The 22937-nt window shown below is 37.5% G+C and overlaps 1 protein-coding gene across 1 annotated transcript; it reads left to right on the forward strand.

The window, feature by feature from the left end:
* The first annotated feature begins 1610 nt into the window (after positions 1-1610).
* DYTN (dystrotelin) lies at positions 1611-20357 on the forward strand. Its single transcript, XM_066189728.1, has 14 exons — positions 1611-1659; positions 3672-3746; positions 4695-4896; positions 7202-7287; positions 7854-7942; positions 8622-8693; positions 9032-9195; positions 10118-10229; positions 12370-12515; positions 14095-14263; positions 15891-15961; positions 18004-18163; positions 18776-19247; positions 19785-20357. Exons 1-14 carry the CDS (start codon positions 1641-1643, stop codon positions 19886-19888), a joined length of 1941 nt encoding a protein of 646 aa, XP_066045825.1. The 5' UTR covers positions 1611-1640; the 3' UTR covers positions 19889-20357.
* Positions 20358-22937: the final 2580 nt, after the last annotated feature.

The raw sequence follows: 22937 nt of genomic DNA on the forward strand, positions 1-22937 counted from the left end.
CAGTAAGTCAGTGGATCTGTTCTTATTTGAGTGAGCAAATTCTAATGAGTTCCAATTTAAGTGAGTTTAACCTGGATATTTTTACATTCATCCCATCCACTTTCTTTATTTTATGTACCTCTGGTACAGAGAGAAAACAAAGGAGGCAAGCTGTGTATTTGTAAATCTACCTTCTAGATTGCTACGTGTAGCTTTCACCAAGCACTTATGTTTAATTCATTGCTCTGTGTCTTCTGATTTCATTGATTTCTGTACATGAACTTTTCTGTCAAGCTAGCAGAGGCTCCTACTACTGCAGCTATTTTAGGAACAGTTGTATCATATTTTCATATATATTGCATATGAATATATATCTGTAGGCAAACTTATGTGCCTCTGTAAATGCTGGACAGAGCTGTACTTTTGCAGAACCCTTAGTAAGAAAGAAAATAGAATAGTAGAAAAGAAACATAGTGGTGTTTCGTTCAAAGAAGGACTACAGTAAAAACTGTGGCATTATAGTCTTGAATGAAAAAGACTATTAAAGCAAATCTGTATCTTAGTATTTTAAGTATCTGAATTTAAGTTATGACTGGAATTTAGGGACTGAAACAAAGTTGCATTTTTCACCAGTTAAAATGATGAGAAGCATATTTATGGTAGACTCAGTAATTGTAGATGATTGAATATTTATGCTTCATAACTGGCCAGTATTCTGTCATGTTTATGACTAATGATCAATGATTCTCACTGAAAAAATGTAAGAAGTGAACATTTGTTTAAGTTCAAAATTAGCACCAAATTTATTATTTAAGTTTTAGATAATTTCCAACTAGCTGATTTTTGTTTATTTTAGCAAACTTTCCATTTGTTCTGCACAATAAGCCATATAGATGGCCTTTGGAATCTTGTGTGACGTAGATCCATTATACCTACTGTTTTGCAATTGCAGTGTTTGCTGAAAGATAGTTACTACAGTTAGTTCATATTTATATTTCTGTGATTGGAAATATAATGTACTTTAGAGCTTTAGTGAAATAAATCCTGTGGGGGAGACATTCAGTTTCCTTTATTACAGGGACATAACTACTTTTGCTTTCACAGATGTTTAACTAAGTAGATTCATGGTTAATCTTCCTTTTGCCTTTCCATATCAGCTCAATAAGAAATAATGTCAGCTCAGTCTAAAATTTTAGTTCTGCTTGAAAGTTTTAGAAAATACTTTTGAGTAATAGCAATCAATGAATCTTGGGAAGAGTCTGATGTAGATATGCCCTCTATGACCTGATATTATACACTATGGACCCTGTAGTAATCCTGCATGTAATCATTGGGGCCTTAATAGTGAAAAATCTCATTTCCTGTACTTAAAACTGTTTTGAGGATTGGTTTTGCCCTGTTACAATTCTGCAGTTACTTGAATTACTCCTATTTAACGCTGAGCAGAGAGCTTGCAATTTGCTGGCATTTCTCTGCACGTGGCACCAAAACTATTTTGTTTAATGTAATTCTGTTTAATTTAATTTCTGAAATGCATCCAGTGAATTGTTCACATTAAAAGGTTTGATTTGAATGATTCTATATGTCTCTGTCTAGAGTATGTGGTTTTACACTTTGGTTTGTTTTGTTATAGAATGCCTAATGCCATCTGTTAATTTCAAATGGATCCAGACTTGCAGGGTAAGGATTTTTCTTATTTTTTCCCAACTTTTCTCAAAAGGCATTTCTGTGTCTTTTTGAACAGAAACTACTGAATTTTAATGAAATCATGCCACCTTGAGAATCTCTGTGCTTTAGCATGTAAATTACAAATTACACAGCTGTGATGTCCTGCCTTTATTGTTGGATCTGTCCTGGCACCTTCCTTGCCATTGTCACATTGGCTTATGGAATGATCAGGCACACAGGGCCATGATCCCTAAATTATAAGAGATGCTGGGTTTTTTTCCATACTTTGGAATAGGGATGAATGGTGGCCATACACTTCCTTTTTGAGTGCAAAATCTCAGCCGACACCTCATCTGCCACAGAGCAAATAGCTCAAAATGCAGAATAGCAGGTAACCAGCTGAAGATGTCAGGAATCAGTACACTTCTATGTGTGTAGGAGCTCCTTTGTCAGCTGCTCAGCAAAGGGCATTTATACTTCCTGAGCTGATATTTGACCCACAGCAGAATGATTACATGCTGTTTTTCTGTCCAGAGGGGAAGCTCCCTTCCTATGAGAAATGAAAGTTTTTAATGTCCCTAAATAGCCTTTCATCAATAATAATTCTAAAATGCTTTGCTATTTTACTTATGTGTCCTCACAAGTTAATTCTGGAACTGTGCTTGACAGGCACAGAATGCCCTAGTTTGAGGCCACATTTTGTCTGTAAGGGTGGACTTGAATTAAGTAGCAGATGGCTACTAAAACAGATTCCCTTCACTTTGAAAATCATCTTGTACATGGAAGGTGTTTGAGTTGAATCGTGTATATTTCTAGCATTTGTATTTGAAAATAAGCATTTGGAACTTAATCCATATCCTACTGAAAACTGTGGGAGTTGTTCTGTTGCTTTCAAAAGGGCTTTGGATCAGTTTATCAAGGAAAGAGAACTGATGATGCGTGGAAGTAAAAACTCATTTTTCACGTTGTATGACATGCTACACTACATCTCCAAATAATATCGCAAAACATAGTATGACAAGAGCAGGACTAAACAGATGGTATAGCAGTTATTGGCATCTTCCTATAGCTTAGACAGCATCTGGGAACCAGCAGAGCCCATAATTTGCTGACTATTAATATTAATCTGGTGTATGTCTTGGAAACCATTGCACATAGATTGGCTCCTTTCCAGACTGAACAGGTGAAGTATTTTGTGAGTTATTTCTACTCATTTATACATATTTATTGCTTATCTTTAACCTCAATCAACTGTGTGTAACTCTCTGAAGTACAGGGAGAAAAGAATCTCTCAGGACAGAGGGATAACTGATAAATCCCTTTCTAGTTTCTGAAGTTTAGTGAACAAACCTTGCTTTTTGGAATTGAAGTTCTAGGTATGTATGTAAAGTATCAGGTGTAGGTCATGGTCAGCATTTCTTGCTTTCCACTCAGAAAAACATCCTTTAGTGATACGAAAGAAATAAGCTGAAATCACTTAAGGGTATGGGATTTGGTTAAGCAGATTGAGTGGATTTGCTAAACAGAGATGTCAAAAGTGATTTGCTCTGGTCTTCTACAAGAGTCCCACATGTTGATCTTGACAGAAGATTTGTTTACTCCTTGAAACAACAGGCATCCAAAACAATAACCCTGCTGTGCAGACTGACAAACTGTTCCTTGTAGAAAGGCATCTCTGATCAAAAAACCTATTTGCCTGAAGAAATATTTTTTCATTTTGATCTTGGCTAAAAGTATCTGCTGTTCATAATCCTCATAGCCCTTGTCCTGATCTATGAATAAACTTGATTCCCAAAGAAGCCGTTGTGCTCTCCATGGTAAATTGTCACTGTTTACAAGAAGACTGTTCACCCCACAAAATTATTTGAAAAAGAAGAAAATGTTTTCTTTTTGTTTTCTTTTTTTTCCTCCAAGTTTTCCTTCTGAATGTTGATCAACTCGAAACTCCAAATTTGGTTGTTTGGATTTTTAGTTAGCTTTGAATGAACCACTCTATTGTAATGTGTGTTTGTTTTCTTTCACAGAGACCTTCAATGATGTTCAGAGCTCCGTATACAGAACAGCCCTAAAACTACGCTCAGTACAAAGTCTTTGCCAGTGTCAGTAGCCAAAGACAATCTGTGCTTTTATGGAGGGGAGAATCTGTATAAAATTTGCATTGCTGTCGCCATGAGTTATTATGCTACCTTGCTCTCTCATTTTCCACCTTAGAGTTTCAGAATGGATTATGAACACATAGAAGATCTAGGCAGTGCTTCATATATAAATTGATCTTTTTTTTCCTATTGAATGTCAATTGAAATACATTAGTGAAATTCTAAAGTTATGAGAGAATCAAATCATTTTTACAATCTGCAACACTGCTATGTAGACACCAATGACAATTATTAATCTATATCTAGGTATTATTATGCTCATGAAAAGTCAAATTCTAATGTGTTTCTTAGGAGCTGATTTATTGGAAATAATCATGGCTTACTGAAAATGCATTGACTGACTATAAAAAATTATGAGAGCAAAATAGAATATAATAGACCAGAAAACTCCTGGTTAGTACATTCTCCCTGTCTGAAGTGAGAGAGAATTCAGTGCAAGCAGAGAGCTGTGCAACGAAGTCCTGGTCACCTAGCTCACTTTGAAATTACTGGATGTAAATTCCATATTGAGCTTAATTTCGTGGAAATCTTGAATTTTCCATTTGAAACACTCTGTTGCTGAAAATGCACAATATTGCAAGTGAAGTCTTCAGGGTAGCACAGAGAAGGTGACTAGTTTGTTGGCCTTGGACGTATTTCTTTCATTCAGGGATTGTCTTCTATATTTAGTCTGGTCTCAGCCCTGATATGGTTTATCTGCCTGATGCTTTGTGTCATTGTGGAAGTACCAATTCACACAGGTACTGGTTTCTTTTTATGTGGTGTACTGTTCTAGGCTTCATTTTACAGACTTGTCCTGGCTAGGCATTTCTGATAAAAAAAAAATAGTCACGTTTCCATTCATGAAAAGGCAAGGGATCCTCATTCATTTCTTCCTTAATTTTCCCACAGTGGATTTGATTGATGTTTCTCTGATTCAGCACATCCTATTAAGTGAACAAAGCCAGAGGGAAGAGCAGATTTCTCTGAACATGCAGCAAATCTCTAGAATGCTGATGGAACTATTCCAAAGGGCAAGATTAGAAAAACCAGGCCAGGTAGATCCAAGAGCTGTTGAATTCACATTGAGCCTGCTGTTTGCCATGTATGACAGGTGAGAAGAAGAATAAATGTAGATCCATTGTGAAGTACCATAGGACCAAAGAATGTTTTTTTTGGACAGGATCTTAAAGCTCATCTAGCTCCCACCCCAAGTATTGCTAGACTAAGTCTGTTTCTACCACTCACACACCATTTCTGTGTGAAACTCTCACACTTTGATTGGTTTTGCTTTGTATAAAAACTAGGAGTAGTTCAGTTGTAGGAATATGAGGCACAAAACTAATTCAGAAAAAGAGTAGTCAAATGTTCCCGAAACTATCTGTAAATCCAGACTTTTGCCAGTCCATGCTGACTTTTTCTCTGAACGACTTTACTGAGTAGCTCTTCTTCCAAGAAGAAAAATATCTTGCCTTCCAAGATATTTTTATACACTCCTAAGAAAGAATCCATATTTGCCTCTGGAGAGCAGTACCCATGCACAGGTCAGGAATTTGCCAGTCACTTTTTGTTATTCATTTTTCTCAAGCTTAAGAAGTTCATCTACCAATTATGAAACAAAATAGATGTCTCATAACTAAGCTGAGCAGCTTAGTGAATAGAAAAGTTTCTGAAAATAGTAAGGAAACAGGTCACAGAGTGTATATTCTTACGTATTGTTTGTGAATAATGAGTTAATTCACTATAGACAAGATAGTTTTATGATTGTGTCAGATTTGAAAGATGAAGACTAAGTTCATTGTACAAGTTATTTACCACAGGTGAAATTTTTCCCTTGTACATCACAGCAAAGTTTTTTACTGAGAGTAAATGAGATGTAAGTGGTCTGCAGGATTTTTTCTTGAGTCATTATTCATTACTCATATGATCACTACTGCTTAAGGTCCCATTTTATCAAATTTTTTGTAAAAAATCAATTGAGTCTAAGAATAAGTGGTGTATTAAGAAACAAAGATAGAAATATCAAGAGTACTTTGTAATTTGTGTACACTGTAGGGAAATTATTTAGAAGAATCTTTTTGACAGGAATATCTTGGTCTTTTAGTCTATTTTCTTAGGACTGTCTTTTTTTTTGTTGTTGGTATTTCTTGGAAAAAAACTCACAAGTTTCTTGACATGTATATAAGATAGAAAAAGCTTCTTATAATTTTCTAATCCTATTTTTCATTTAATGATGTTTTCTCTGTAGAGTGCTATTCTCCACTATTAACACTGGAAAGTATTTCATAGGAGGAGCACATAGGAATTTTCCATGTTTGTGTGGTATTTTACTTTATAAGCTTACATAAACATCCTAAAGGAGTTCAATTGCATACCTTAGCTTTAGTCTTGAAGTTTTTTCTTTGAAATTTCTGGAAAAAACAATTTCCCATGCAGTTCATACTTTAGAGACTACATTGCAGCTTCAGAGTGTGGGTTTATCTAAAGACTCTTGAAGACAATTTTATGTAATGATATTTTGAAGTTTTGCAAAAGTAGTATTTTAAATATAGGTTTTCAGATTTTGTGGGTTTTTGATTGTTAGTAAGTACTAATGATGGTGATTTTTTGCCCCCCTGGTATTTACAGTTCAGACCCTATGTCAGAAATAAACAGATCAACTCCTACCAAAATACCTTTTTTATATATTTATATGTATATGGTGGCTCACAGCATACCCTACTATAGAAGAGTGAAATCAGACATCTGTTTCCTAAACAAGCATTAATTAATGCTTGATGATTATAGGCATGATTAATGTCTGCATTGTCTTCACAAAAAAATTAGTGTTTTTCATTAGGTTCCTATGTCACAAAATTGGGTTGTAAATTAATCTACATTATTTATTATCTAACCGTCAAAACTAAATGTCCTGCCCCTGCATATATCCTTTTGATTAAGTTGAGTTTCAGTGAAATTAAATATAATCACCCCAAGAGAAGCTCAGTGCAGGTCTAAGGCCATAATGGAGGTGCCTGATGATATATGCAAAACTCAGGTTGTACCCTTTATCCTTTATTCACTACTGTATTCGGGAAGCCTTTCCAAAAAAAAAAAAAAAAAAAAAAAGCAGAATTATTTAGGACATACATTGTAAATGTAAAATTATATTTTACTTGGAATGTGAAGTCTTTGAAGGAGATGTTGTCTTTTTGCTTTATGATTGCATGATATCTTGGAACAGTTAACTGTGCAGTTATGTTCAGTGGCAAAGGGTTCTAGACATAAAATATCACTGGAATGTTACTTTGGGTTTTGTTACATTTATACATACAAAAGGATACTTGTTTTGAAGTTTGCTTCCTACATAGTATTCTATTCTTTAGAAGTCTGTCTTTATATTCTCGGTGAATGTAGTGTAACTTATTTCATTTTCCTAGAACTGGAACAGGGTATGTCAAAACTAGATCTGCTGCAGCTGCCTTAATTTCCCTTTCAGGAGACACTCTACTGGCTAAATACAGAGGTGAGGAATGTGTGATTTTATACATTGCCTGAAATACCGAACACTGAGGAAAATTTCCATTGTAATTTTTTTATTTTAAAAGAAAATTCAGCTCTGCCATGAAGAAAGTCAATTATGTCAAGTGCTTAGTTATGGAGAAAGGCTGGTGCTGAATAATGCTTTTCAATCAATATCTGTAGCCATCTTTGCAATAAAGAGCCTCAAAAGACATCACAGTAAAGTTTAAATAGAGCTTCCATTTGCCTAGCAGAAAAGAACAGAAACCCCACGTTTTAAATTAGCAATTCACAATTTAAATAGAGCACTTCTTGTATAAACATATTTAAATATTTTTCCTGTTGTTGTCAGAATGAGTTCGTTCCTTTCTTCCTTGCTTGCCTTCTCTTTCCCTCACTGTAAGGGAGAATTATGGTCACTGCAGTCACTGAGAGCCTGTTAGGTACATAATAAAGTGAAACTTTCTTGAGGGGTTTATTTCTTAGACTGCAATTATCATAGCAGCTTGAAGAAAGCTTGAAGACAGTTCAGGCTTTGCCAGATTCTAAGTTATTTTTCCTTGTGTTCAGCTTTGTTCCAGTTTTATGCTGTCCCTGATGGGAAGGAGACCTTGATTACCCGTAGTGCCCTGAGAAGCCTGCTAACAGACTTAAATCAGGTAATGTCATTGCAGTGCTGTTAGACAACAAATTTTGTAGGAGTGTTCTAACCTAGGAGAAAAAAGAAAACCTTCCTGACTGATACCTTTCACATTTGATTACCTTATGGGACTGAAGTTAATAGGACACTGTGGACATCAGGACCTATCATGGAAAGTAGGTAAAAGAAAGAAATTCTGTCCCTTTTCTCAAAATAACCACTTGCATTATTGAATGCCTCTCTGCATTCATGTTGCCTGAGCTTACAGGTCCTGCAAACAGCTGGATACAACTGTTCCTAAAGCAACTCCAAAATTCAGATGCCTGTACTCATAGAATAGCTTGCAGGTGCAGCAAGTTGCCATAGCATACAGGTATTTCCAGCTGAACCGGTGCTGAAAATGGGATCTGAAAATGACCTCTGAGATTTAAACTCAGTATCCTTCAGTATTATAGTGTGGATACATAGTATGTTGATCCATTACAGTAAGTGAGTTGGAAACAAATCATTCTGACACACCCTGAACTGTGAAACTGCATACTGATGGTATGAATATGAACGGGTTTTCTTCAGAACAGTGTGTAAAATGACATTGCTATAGATACTTCACCATCTGTGTGCTGTCACCATTGCAGCAGAGCATGATGGGAACATCTGTTTTTTATTGAGGTGTTTCTGAGCTTTTCTTCTTGATGTAGATCCCAGCCATTGTGGGAGAAGGCTGCACTCTGTCTTGTGTGGAAATTGCGATTCATGACTGTTTCCATGGGGTGAGTGAAATTCTGATGTCCTGGGAAATTATTCTGAATGTTGCTGATTGATTAAAACTTCAAGTGTGTCACCACATAACATCCCCAAGTATCTACTTTTAAGAAGCAGGGCTGATGATCAGTCTCGCAGAATGGGAAGATTTGTATCTATAGAAAAGATGCTCACTAAGATACTACTGAGGACTCTTGCATTTATTCCAAAACCTTTGGAACCCAGTAACATATTGCAGGAACGGAAAATTTATGCCAGAAAAATATCAGAGCTTTTATTAGAGATTGTAGATGAACCACCAGTTTTTTTCAAGTGAATGTATGAATTTGAGACATATTTTTTCTAGGTTCTGAATGCAGCTATTGTTGAAGAAAAATTCCTATCTTGGCTGAGATCAGAGCCTGCTGTTCTCCTGTGGCTCCCTACATGTTACAGATTATCAGCCACGGAAATGGTTTCTCACCAAGCTAGATGCAGAGTCTGCAAAGTTTTCCCCATTACAGGCATCAGGTGTGTCAATGGTTTTTAGAATCCACATAATTAGTTCTTACCATTGTTTGCATACTTTGCAGGCTGTAACTGATGTACTAAGTAACAAACTTTGGACGTAATCTAATATAACCAGGGAAAGAGGATAGAGAGAACCACTGCAGTCTAATGTTCAAGCCTTCTTCCTACTTCTCTTTAGCTCACTAGCACAGATGTGACTATGAAAACTTGCCAAAGGTAAACTGGCAGTCCAAAGGTAGAGCCAATTAAACCTGTATATCTCATTTCTTAGTTATTTTTCCTGTAACCGATTGTATTAACTGGCGCATTTAATTTTCCATCTTAGCATCTTGGTCATCTAAGTAATGGTATAAAGGCTCACCCCATGTTCTGCAGCAGTCATCTGGGGCAGAATTGGTTTGTGTCCTCCAATAATACAGCATAGTGGTATAAAAAGAACACTATCCATTACATTCTGACCAGAATGCTCAGAAAAGCATTTTACTGTTACTGTATTCTCACTGATTGTAAGCTTGCAGGTTTAGTTTCTTGCATTTTTGGTTTTCTGCTTACAAATCCTATATAAGTATTACAGTTCCATGGGAGCTCCAAATAGAGGTAAGCTGGTGCACAAGTAGCATATGAAGTTGCAACTGCATTCTGTAAAATGGGAAATGATGCTAGAACAATGGTTTCTTCCATGGACTGCATTTCAGTGCAGCTAATAGATAAGATCAAAGCCACTGGTGGGTTCAGAAAAAAGTCCACAATCATTTGGACAAAATAACTTGAATTCAGAGAATGCTGAGGAAAGCCATTATTCTAACAAAGATGTTTCTTTGCATTTCAGAGCCCAGGGATCTGGGTTTCTAGTAATCAAGCTTACTTACACCAAGTTCTGACTTGTGGGGAGGTAAATAAATCCTTTTGTTTTGCCTCACAGGTATCGCTGTTTGAAGTGCCTCAATTTTGACCTTTGCCAAGCCTGCTTTTTCACTGGCCGTCTCTGCAAATCACATAAGAGATCACATCCTGTTGTGGAACACTGTGTGCAGGTAAAGTCCTATTGTGCTGATTCATTTCCCTGTTGAGGTTCTTTGTGTAGGCAAGTAGGCAGTAGATTCTTGAACTACATGCATTAGGAAGTTATGTGTGTATTAGCCATAATGGCCATAACATATTAGAATTATTAGTCTGGGAACAGGGAGTCAGGAAAAAGACAAAACAGGCTTCTAACTTTAGAATTAATGAATTATTCTAAAGTAACTGAATAGAGCTGTGAAATATCCCAGTGCAAGTCTTCTTCTTAAGGAATTTTATGGCAAGTTTTCTGTTAGCAGATAATCCTTAAACCTATGAAAAGTCCCCTCAATGTCCCAAAGTTCCTTCATCCCAGTCCCAACACAGACTCATCCAGAAATAAATTAATCCTAAAGTTATACAAACTCCTGCATGAAATGTCTTTCTTTTTCTCTCTTTTCTGAAAGTCTTCAGTTTTTCGACTTTATTATAAACCTTTCTGACTCATTTGTCTCTGTCAGTTAGGGATACAACACAAAGCATGTGCCCAACTAAGATCACATACCTGGACTCTGTTACGGGGCAATTTGTGCTCTCATCACACTAGTAGCAAAGTACAACACTGGGAATTTGTGTTTGGAAGACCAGCTTCTCCTTTGAGCAGGAGATTCCAGATCTTGCACACAGCAGCAGATGAGGTTTTTTTTGTGGATCTCTATAACAGTATCCTTCTGTTCCAGTAAATGAGCTGAAAAGCACTTAGGAAAATTTCCCTAGAAAGCTGTACCTCCTGGTTTCCCTCACTGTCCTCTGCAGTTAATGTGAAAGATACCTGGGCAGCCGGAGTCTACACTAAAACTAAAGGCTGTTAGACTGCTCTTGTAGTCACCCTTTGTCTGGGGTAGCATTAAAATCTTGCCACTTCATTGCTCTCTTCCTGAAAACAAAACCCTATTGCTAACATTGTTAGAAATTATATCTGGGTACTCAATATCTGTGTCAAAAAGAACAGGTCAGTCCTCCAAATATTCTTCCTCATATTCCATCTGTGAGGAAGTAGGAAAATCAAATGTTAACTGTTCTCCTCAAGAAGAGATTTCTAAGTAGAGACATTAAAGTTAGTGTGAATGGAGAGTGAATGGGAGTGTGTGTTTGTGGAAGCACCAGAAGGAAGGGCAAGAGAGATAAAGCAAGGCAGGAGATGTTGCAGCCTGGATTGCAGCAACATTGTTGCTGCAGAGTTGCAATTGTCTCACTGAACTTAGGTTTCCTTTATGAAGCCCTACTCTAACAAAAAACCTGTAACTATCACTTTATAGGCCAAATATTACAATACAGGCCAAAATCTATGCCAAAATTTAAAAGATAAGCTACTCACTATGACAGATACCATTTTTGTATCTGCTGTGTGAGACATAGAATAATCAGCAGTCAGTTGCTATCCCCATACCTTGCACTCTTAGCAGGTGCTGTTCTTGTCTGGGTAAGTTTCCACACTGTCTTTATCAGGAGTTGAGCTGCTGAGTGGGGGCTTAAAATATCAGCAGAGTTTTTCCTTACCATGCTGACACCTTGTGGTAATGTTACTACCACGTTGAGAAGCGCTAGGAGGCATGTGGTGTGTTTTCCTTCTTTTCCTGTTCAGTCTGTCAGGGCTCACCCCATGTTCTGCAGCAGTCACCTGGGGCAGAATTGGTTTTTGTCCTCCAATAATACAGCTACTGAGCTTAGTTGTTGTACATGAGTCTGAGACTCCTGTGATAAAAGGACGTGTATTTTACTGTATTCTGTGAGAGGAGGATGTGAGCCATAGAAGACTATGTCTACAAATGCTTTATACAAGTATAAAAGTATTTCTTCCTTAGACACTAGTCATCAGAATTATTGTTGTGACTGTGAGTTTAATCATTGTGACTATCAAAATCCTGTGTTAGGCATTTCCAGGCTGCCTGACTTTGATCCAGGCAGTATTTTACCTAAAAGAATTGGAGCTGCTCTTGTCTGCGGTCCTGCAACATTACCCACCTCAGCTCCCCTTCTAGGGCTCAGATAGCAGCCATGCCATGAGCTGCATCAGACGGTGAACAGGTGGGCCTTTGCTTTGGAATATGTCGGTTTCTGGGCAGTACCTGTTTGAAAAGTCACTTTCTTCTTTATTATCCCTCATTCCAATAGATGTCAGCAAAGGCGAATGCAAAGCACTTTCTCCGCACCATCAGGAACAACCTGTTCCAAGAGCGCTGCAGAAGAAAAGAGGCTCAGAGAAGGACAGATCTGGAGTCAGTGGAGGAGAGGCACTTTCCTCCTCACAAAAAGACTTTGTGAGTTTCAGATGAATTTATAATCTCTGAATGTCAGGCTGTGAAATATTGCTTGATTATGTCCTTTGAGTAAGGGATTTTGTTATGACAGATACTATGTCATGATTTTTCTATTAAAAAGAGAAAGAATAACTGAGATGTTGCTGCACTTTGTTCTGTAGCTTAACTATGGTTACCATGCTGATCAACCTAATGATCTTATAAAATATAACAGGCTTATGTCTTGCTTCCCTCCTTCCTTATGTTCTCTCTTTCACTCTGTTCCATTTCTTATACTAGCATCAAGCATTTGCCAATATTTACTACCTTTACAACTGCATGGGTTTTTAAGCACCTCCTCTGTGAAGAATCAATTGGAAATTAGCTGTGAATACTTTCCACATGTGACCCACAGTGCATTCACTGGCAGGCATTCTGCTCAAATCCCACTAAATTGAAGGTCTGTGGAATTACTCACAATAGCAAGTAGATGATGTCACTATTCCTCTTCTTTCAGACCAGCTGTTTTGTTTGCTTTGGTTAATATTCAAAGTCATTACTGTATTTCCACTGATCACAGTGGTTAGTAATAAGAATTGGAGGTCATGCTGAGATTTTTCCTGATAGTTTCCTCCTTCCTTGCTATGAGATTTTGGTTGATACTTAGGTATGGAAACTGAATGGAATGATTATAGGAGATTAGCACAAGAAATGTACAAAGGGTGACAACCCTTCCTATTTGTATAAAGATCTAGCAACTGTCTTGCATCTCACATGTGTCCTCCAAATGAGGCTTCAGTGAGGCTGAAATAGGGAAAAAATGGTTAGTCCTCTCTAAAATAATTAATTCCATCTTTATGTGAAGGAGGACAAAAATGTGTTTATAAAACTGGATTGTGCTACTCTGGTAGGTTTTCAGTTAGAAAAAAAATTATATACTATAAGACGGATGGATGATAGTTACAGTGATCCTCATGGAGAGGATTATTTCAGTGTTTGTTTTTTGGAATGTGGTGAAATGCAAAACACCTTTCATTGCTAATATTTCCTCTCTTGTATTCGGCAACAAAACAATATTTAATCATTTTGAATGTAATTGAATCTTTCTGGAAGCATTTGAGATTTCTCTTTAATTCTGTGGGGGTTTGCTTACCTACTGCTTGGGTAGCAAGAAGACAAAGAATTTGGGGTTGCTGTTACAGGTGCCACTGTGGGTCTGATAAATATCTAGGCTTTTCCTAGGATATAATGGACGGAACAGCAGGAACCTGCTATTTTTTGTAGTTGAATTTCCTAATATACTTAACTCTTGGCTGAAGGAAGCAAGAAAGAGAAACAGCAAATTGCATTGAGAATAAATGAATGGAAAGAAGAACCTGTTGCTGAGATTCTGTTGGGAGAGTGGAATTTATTTTCAGGAATTTCATTCTTTCAACCAGAATATGCCAGCAGGCATAGTAAATTTTACTTCTTGCTTAGTCAATAGCACATCTGTCTGTCTATACACTGCCTTAGTTTTCTGCGTTTTGATCTTCCTGGGTAGCAAAATCATGTGAGTCCTGATCCTTTCCCTACTCATTATTTCCCTGTTGGTGTACAGTCCTCCCGTGGAATTCAGTGCTTCATCACTACCTGGTCCTGAAAATATGTCTTTCCCAGTGGGCAGCTGTGTTCCAGAGTCACCCAAGTTCATACTTGAAAACAGGACTGTAATGCAGAAGAGTGAGAATAACAAGAAGACACCAGAGCAAGACAAGACAATAGTTCAGGTGAGCAAAACACAAAGCAGTAATAGTTCTAAAGCTGTGAAGAAGACCTAGCAAGTTAATTATCTAATTGCCTTCTAATTCCAATGAAAATGCAATGAGCAGCTTCACCTTTCTGTTAATTCCTCACTTATGGTGAAAAATGTGGAATCTGAAAACTTAGTGAGATTTGGATTTGTTATCTTCCCAAGATTAGTGACTAACTCCTCGACCTCCATGACCTTCAGAAGCACATGGAAGAATATTTGCTCTGGGGTTTTTTGAGTTGTCGTAGAGTAGCACGCTAAAGTCTAGATGAGTCTGGAGTCCTCTTGCTATTCTGACAGTAAAAAAGGCCATCATGTCTTCCTACTGCAAGAAAACGTCAAAGAAGAATGCCTGAATTCTTATTAGACTAAGGCCATTTTTGTTACCATGGAAATAGCAAGAGGACAGAATGGGCCCTCTTAGGATGAACCCAGAGCAGTGTCCACTCCAACTAAAATAGCTAATTCACAAAAGGTCTCCATTAATCCATTCCCAGCTTCCCTCCAAAGAAACAATGCTGGAAGAGTGGGTAGGACAGTGTAGCTAAAAATAAGTACATAGCAATTTTTTGTTTCTAATTTTTTTGAGAGTTTGGTAGCTCTGCACTTACTCAGAATACAAGGAACACTGGGTTGTGTTCAAACCAGTTTGGTCATCCACTCATCTGTGTGTCAGGTCACTCCTTTGGCTGTTACTCCTGTACTGTCCTTTGGAAGACCTGTCTTTTAGAACTCTGCTGCCCAGCTCAAGGTATAATGCCAGCTGGCGGATATCTGCAGGGGAAGTTGTGGGCAGACATTGCTTAAACATAGAATTTTGATGGCTGGCATTTGTCGTTTTAGAAAACAGCAGGACGGGACTTGCATCCCTGTGCTGGGATTCTGTCAGGTGCATTGCTCTCTTGTTTATTTTCTTTCTGAGAAATTCCATTTGGACAGTTTTATACTGTTTTCCAAGATCTTATAGTGCAGATTATTTCCACTTTGATTGAAAAGATGTGGACAGTAAGTTCAATGATTGCTTTTGACAGAATCCATGAATATGGAGGTCCTGAGTGATCAGCTGTTAGTCTCATAATTTCCTGGCAGCCCTGATTACTGCCCAACTTATGCCATGCCTCAAAAGTAGCTTAGCTGGAAAGTGTTTGACTCCCTGACTTCTGGGTTACTTGTTTTCTGCATGGTTTAGAGAATGCTACTTCCTCTAAAGACCAGAAGTTTCTCTTCTCTCTTATACATGCAGTCTACTCCATCTCCTTGTCTCAAAGCAGCTGTGGGACTTGGGAGAGATTGTTCCCAAATCAGAATATTCCATTTTTGCGGAAATTTTTGGGAACGTGAATTTTGTTCTAATTTCAAACAAATTCTTATACACTAAAATTTGTCATAGATCAAAGAATTTGTTCTATAGAATAAATTTTCCAACCATTAGAAATACTTCAATGCACCAGTTGATTGTAATACATTAAATTAAAAATTAACTAGTAAATCTGTAAAACAGACCAAATCCAAAATCTGACATGCACTCCTATAATGAAACTTGCATACAAAAATGAAATGCTATTGCTAATTAAGTTATGAACAGATACTTCTTTCTGTTTTAGGCAATAGCCTCTTTTGAAGCGGAGGTGTTAAAAATGCGCAAATCCATAAAAAGCATTCACAGTGACAGCAGGTAGGTAAATGCAGTAGTACACTGACTGAAGACTGTTGGGCAGTGCTGCCCCAGCTGGAGGGCTAGAGGACAGATGATTTTTCCAAAGAGATTTTGAGATGCAAAAAAAATCCTATCAAATAAGGATGAATAATGAAAACTCAGCAACAAAAATTTTAGATGGAGATCACTGGAAGAACAATGGCAAAGCAAAACATTTTGGTTTACTTTCATCAGCATTTCTGCAATTGCTAGTTTACATTTCTAAAAGTAATTTTTAGACTAAAAAGATGTTCATCCACATAAAAATGTCAGAATAGCATTCTTTTTCAAATTTTTCTCTGATTAAGGCTTAATCAAAACAAATTTCATGATTTGCATGAAGCTTTTAAATCAAAGTATAATTTCTTTCTAAAAAATATACTGTACATCAAATAGAGATTAATAGGCGGATTACAGTAACTGTTGGTATAACAGTTTATCACAGAAGTTCCTTCTGATAGTCAAATCTCTGACACTGTAAAATATTAATTCCTAGATAAAAAATCTTTTGGGAGGCTTGTTTGCTTGGGTGACATGGCAGGGGGAAGTTGGTGTGTGAACAATGATGCTTACCTTTTACTTGCATTTTTACCTTCCCCTCCTTCATTTTTCTAGTTGTATATAAATGTGTTTTCTATATAATCATGCCTATGATCACTGAAAGTGGTGGAATTACAGTGAAGTGTAGGATTTGATTCTGAATCTACTCTCTTTATTTCCTTCAGTATGTTCAGTTCCTTCTGTTCCTATTCTGTTTCATTCCAAGTACAATTGCTGCTCCAAGTTCACACAAGGGCACTACAAGATTAGAGCTAAACAATTGCAATTTCATTGTAAGTCTGTTCTCACTTGGGAAAATAAAGAGATATGGCAAAGATCTTCAGCTTTCTTTTAGATTAGCAATCATTGAGAGGATATTTGGTATGCCTGTTTCTATAATGCTGCTCTGACCCAGAGCTTATCATAGAACTGGATGAATGAATCACATTACTCATGGGAAGCTCTTTATTCTTTTTTGTGGACCAGCATTCACCTGTCTGTTCACAGAACTGGGCTCTGAGTTAGCTGAAGGAGGAGAGCATTTTACAGTGAAGAGCCCTTAAATGTTGTTATAAGGGACCACTATAGTATTAATTTTAATTTTGAATGGTCTGACTTGCTGTCCCATTCAGAGAAATCTTGCATAATTCAAGTGAAACTGATGGGGCTGTAGTCTCTAAGCCAAAGCATAACCAAAAGAAAGTGAATCAGGTGAACTTCTGAATGTAACTAAGCAAGGCAGATAACTATTTCAGATCTGTGATATGAAGCAGTTGGTTTATTACTGTCGTGTTAACAAATTTTACTGTCTGCACCTCAGCTGTGAGGAAAGCAAAACTATTTCTACCCTGACTTCTTAGAGAAATCACAACTAGAACAGAGTTATGGGTGGTGTTTCTGTCATACTGTGCTCTGAGTAGGCAATTTCTAAACCTCTGGTGTGCATGAGAGGGTGGCACTTCCGATTGCAAAAACCAGAGTGTTTTTTCAAGGGCAAGTGGCCTGTGCAGAAGCTATTGATGTCATTAAAGAAACTGCAGGGAATATCACGAGCAAGAAGAAACTCTGTCAAAGCGGTAGAAGCTGCTTTTACTTAATTGTTTCCCACGCATGTAATGGGAATCATTTGCAGATCAAGGAGTTGCTATAAGTAGTTTGCTTCTCTACAGAGGGATTGCTATTGTCTCTCCTGTTGCAGTCACCTTTGTGGGAAAGGTAAAACCCCAGGATGCAATGTTCAGTCCTGGCCACAGTACTACTCAGCTCTCATATTTCCTCATCTGGAATACTCATGTTCCTGCTAATTCCATGGATACAGTCCAGCTCCTGAAATATTTGCCTCTAACCCCAAAGCTGACAAAAATGTCCTGAACTGGTAAAGGGGATAAAGTTTGTGCTAAAGTGTTCACTCATTTCCATGACTGCATATATTTGTGTATGGCTGGTCTAGCAAAAATCCCAACCTCCTGTATCTCTGGTAGGTACATGAAGAAACAGTTCAATAAATGGAAGGAGGAAATGCAATTTCTTCATAATTGCCAGGAAGAAAAAAGCTGCAGAATAGAGGCAAAACTCCAAAAACTGAGAGTAAGCCATGAAAACCTGCAAATGACACTGCAGCACATGAAGGAAGAAGTAAAGGTATAGTGATATATATCAAGAATTGTCGCAACTATGAGCCATTACTGAACGCTAACAACTGCTTTTCTGATAGACCAGCACTCTTAATACCATTTCAAGCACCTTCCACTTGTATTTTCAGCCATCTTAGGTAATTGTCTTCAGAGAAAGCAGATAAGGTCTTTCCAGTAGGGATTTTCTTGTCATTCTGTGTGTATCTGGCATCTAGAACAGATATCCATGTTAGCATTTAAACACTACTGCAATGAAAATAATGAATATTCCAATAAGAGTTTCCAACAGAAGTGTTAGATACTTCATTGCAGTCCGTTCTTCAGAGATGAGTCAAGGGCTGGCACTGAATAAATAAAACGTCGTTCCTAATTGCTGTCTTTTACTGGGATGTAATACAGACATCTTATGCAAAATATTTTATTTGTTTTCAATTGCAGTGATTCTTATCATTACAATCATTCCTGAGATTCTTAAAAGGTCCTTATTTCACAGAAAATGCTTACATATTTTCCCCTACAGCATTTTTGTAGCATTTTCTGCAATGCTCTTTTACTACTACTGGCAAACTGAAATATCAATTACTTTTACAATGTATTTTCTGTGTTTTGTCTATTGTAGAATATGTTGCAGTCATCAGAGCATCCTTTTCCACAGTGTCATAATACAATGCCAAGAAATCCACATGTTCTTCCTGAAAGGAGAATGCAGAGTGAATTAAATCCTGCCCAAATAAGGCCTACTTCCAGAACATATGCAGAATGGAAATCTTTGAATCCCCCAAACTATGTAAATAGAATGCAGCTTTTGCAGACACTTGAGGATCCCACTGCAGTGGACTTTGTCTTCTCAGATGACCCACTGGAGTCAGTGTTCCTGGGGAGTGACAAACCCTTTATGGGACAGCATAACAAAGCAAAAGAGAAACAAACATATCCACCTAAACTGACAGAAAACTCTCTTGGTGGAATGGGAAATACTGTTCTTATTCCCACTGCAATGCAGATACCACCTGATGAGGACGAAGTCAGAGAGGAATTGGAACTGCTAATGATGAAACTGAAGGATACACTGTCTCTCCAAACCCAACCAGGTATAAATTCTCCCATCATCTTGACGCTGTCTTCTTACTTTCATCCTGTTTACTCCATAATATTGTTCATAATCATGTAACTCTCAGAGGAAACTCAGAATCTTGCTTTAGCCTTTGTAGTATTATTCTATATTGTAAGGTAGAGCATATTCCAAATATAGCCCCTAATGTTGGACTGATTTGGAATTGGATGAGTCAAAGCTCCTAAGAGGTAATCAGTCTTGGTAGTCGATTAAGGAGCAAATTTAAACTGGTGAGGGCATGAGAGGTTTTTGCTCTTGCCACTTCTGTGACACTGTAACTCTAGTTGTAGGAGACTTCCAGCAGTACAAAATCTCTCTGTAATCAATAGTCTTACACAGCAGAGCTTTGTTTAACACTCAGGATGCCTCATTTTTGATAATGAGGATGTAATAAGGAATACAACAGAAAAGGCTGGTGTTTCTACAGAGTTATCTTAAGAGATTTATAAAGTTTTCTGGTGCTCTGGCAGCATGCAAAAGCTTGGAAAGACTTAAAATCTGTTCTGCTTTTCAGCCCAACAAACTGCTTTGCACCAGGAGTTCTTCTCTACAGCTGAGCATGTTTGTAGGTCCTTTTCTGACCTCATCAACCATGTAATTTCACCATCTTGTAAATGATGGAAACTACCATTCACCTTATAACTTCACTGAACTATTAAGGTAATTGATGCCATGTCTCTTAAAAGAGCTTCTTTAAACTGTCTCAGATGTTGCCTGTAATAACACAGCATGACAGATTTCTGCATTTACTGACTTCACAAGGAACATTTTGGACAGCTATGTTCCTTTTCTGTTGGTGATTTCCAGCTCCCGTGCTGTGACTTCCTCAGCAGTGCAAAAGATGGCTCATTTCTCTCTCTAGCTGTTGATATCCCATGGTCAAGTTACTTCCTTGGAATGGTGCTGTTTTTCTTGTTGATGCCAGCAACAAGGAAAACATCTTTTTCCTGTAATGTACAGGATTTTAAAGACCTGAGAAATGGAAATTATTCAGTATCACTTCAGAGAGAAAAAAAATATATAGTCAATTATTTACTATCACTCTTTGGCAGGAAGTGCATAAAAATAGTAAATAAGTATGTTTGTATATGCTCAAAACCAGTTATGGTTCAAGAAAATTTGCATACTTTTAAGGATTTTAGTTATGTCACTGAAATGATACCAGCTTTCCAAGAAAGAAAATAGTTTTCGTTTTTACAGGTTTTTTTTCTGTGATTACAAATAAAATAAATTTCACCAAAACAAAATATTTTTTGGAAACTCTGGGAGAAAAATGAGGTAAATTTTATATTCTGAAGCTTCATTTCTTACATAATCAAACAGTGTTTAGACTGATGTGATTGAAAAGGCTAATGAAGAGCAGACAGCTTAAGAAAAGCTTTGTAGCAGAACTCCACATAGATTTTCCATATAGATTTTCCTTGTGCTATAGTTTCCAGAATAAGTTATAATAATCAAGATAAAGGGACTGCCTGACTCATTAAAGAGGCTAGAAATCTTATTTTCTGTTGGCAGCACCTCAGCCATCTACTTGAATGACCTTACACTGTGGTAGTGAGATTAATGAACATTCTTCATTCTTGCTGCTAGTTTTGGTCAAAGGAAGCCTGAATTACACATACTGCAAACACTCAAGAATTTACAGCAAGAAATAATGGTATGCTACTGGAAGCTAACAAGTGATCAAGTGGTTTGTCTCTAGCAAAGGAAGTGTAAAGAGAGTGAAAATTAAAGAAAAGAAACTTATTGAGGGAGGAGGGAGGACCTTAGAGAACAAATAATGATGAGGTAATTGGAAAGTGGATATACCCAAATCATAACACAAATAAATACACTGTGAGATAGAAGCTTAGTAGGTTTTGCAATCTGCCAGTACCAAGAGACACACAACAATCCAAGGAACCTAATTGTTGGTTATGGAAAGACACCCATCAGCTTCTGATGAGGCTTTAAATATCCTTCTAGTGCATGCATCTGAATTAAACTTGGTTGGAAACAGTAGCAACTGACAAATGCTGGTTTGGTCTGAAGCAACATTGAATAGACCTGGAGCACAAATTCTTATAAATAGATATTCCTGAACTACCATGAATTCTTCTCTAATGTCAGTATGTAAAGAATAAAGAAACTTAAAGAATTGTTTTCCATGCTAAGAAGCAGTTGTTTAGCTCACAGATCCCTGTAAGATGAAAGGGACAAATCACAAGGTCTTTATTTTGTTGTTATTCAGTTCAGGTGACAGTGAGAGTGCTTCAGCCAGACATGTTCATCCCATCCTTCTTCTGACACACTCTGAGAAACAGTAAGGCAGGAACAGTATCTGCAAAAATAGTCCTAGCTCGCTCAAAGATCTGCCATGAAGTTTATAAGGAACAGTGCTAGGAGGCAATATCCTGTCTTGAAACACAGTGACAGTTTTAAATGTTCCTGTATAGCAGATCTACCTTCATCTCATACTGAGTGAGAGTCTTTGCTTTTTTTTTTTTTTTTAATATAGACACTCTTTTATCACTCGCACTCTATCACTTGCAGGTTTACATGTAGTTAGTTGCATCCCTTTTTTTTTATTTCAGCACAATTAATAACACAGATTGTCTCTTTACATCAGCAATTTCCAGATGTTCTCCATAGTGTGGTCTATCCTAGGTTGATCTGTTTTGTCAGTCTTGTCTCCACATCCTTTCCTCCCCTTTGCCTCAAAGGCTGGATTTTGCTACAGCCTATTAATTAAGAAGCTTACTGAAGCAGAGAAGTACTGCAAATTCATTTAAGCTAAACACCATCTTGGCCCATAGTGGTATTTCTGTCTGAAGTGAGGAAGAAAGCTGCCATGAGCCATTTCCTAAGGGATCCTGTTGCAGGTGGGACCTATCTGAAGTGGAAGCACTAACATCTGCCCAAAGGGCCCTGTTGGAAAGCATCTCAGTTAAACAGGACCTGTTCACATAATCTGATTTCACATTTGCTAGAGCTTGGGAGAGTATAGGAGCAGGTAACATCTGCTCTACGCCAATACAAATCTTTCTGGGCTGAGGCACCCAGCCCTTAAACACACTTGGTCAAGTGCTGGTCTTGGTAGCTGTAGGGACTGTGAGTGAAGACTCTTCTATTGATACAAAGTTGCTACAATGAGGTTTTTTTAGTTATATTACAATAATGCAAATAATTAACAACATCAGGGGAGGAGAGAGCAGACCTGTTGTAACAGTGCTCCTGCTGCCATCCCATGTGGGTAGCAAACCACTCTCATAGGCTATGGCTGCAGCTGGCTGTTGCTGAGTACAGTAAACTCTCTGTCCTTGTGTTTATCCTGCTTTAGTGTTCTCTCCTCTCTTGAACATTTAAATGGTTTGCTGCATGCTTAACTTGAAGCACAAATTCAGAAGCTGTTAGCCCTCTCACAGTTTTTTGGTTGTTTCCTTAAATCAGGATTTCCCTCAATGGGACTGTGATTGAGCCTTATTTTGTTCAAGCCAGTAGCCATTTCAAGTTTTCTTTATACATTTTGTTACTTGAACCTATTTCTGCAAGTTGATGAACCAGGAAGCCCATTTTTCTGTGGCCATTTGGGAAAAGGAAAAAAACAACACCAAATACTGCTACGTGCTCAAGGAAAGAAACTTTGAATGAACAACTAAATGTAATAGCCCTGGAAAGATGAAATCCA

This window comes from Chamaea fasciata, unplaced genomic scaffold (genome assembly GCF_029207755.1).
Source record: "Chamaea fasciata isolate MVZ Bird 193981 ecotype frontalis unplaced genomic scaffold, bChaFas1.0.hap1 SCAF_8, whole genome shotgun sequence".
NCBI lineage: Eukaryota > Metazoa > Chordata > Aves > Passeriformes > Sylviidae > Chamaea > Chamaea fasciata.

Excerpts from the sequence above, each read along its gene's own strand:
- DYTN (XM_066189728.1), top strand. Across the intron at positions 8,694-9,031 it reads TTCATGACTGTTTCCATGGG|GTTCTGAATGCAGCTATTGT; the intron begins GTGAGTGAAATT and ends TATTTTTTCTAG. Across the intron at positions 14,264-15,890 it reads AAGACAAGACAATAGTTCAG|GCAATAGCCTCTTTTGAAGC; the intron begins GTGAGCAAAACA and ends TTTCTGTTTTAG.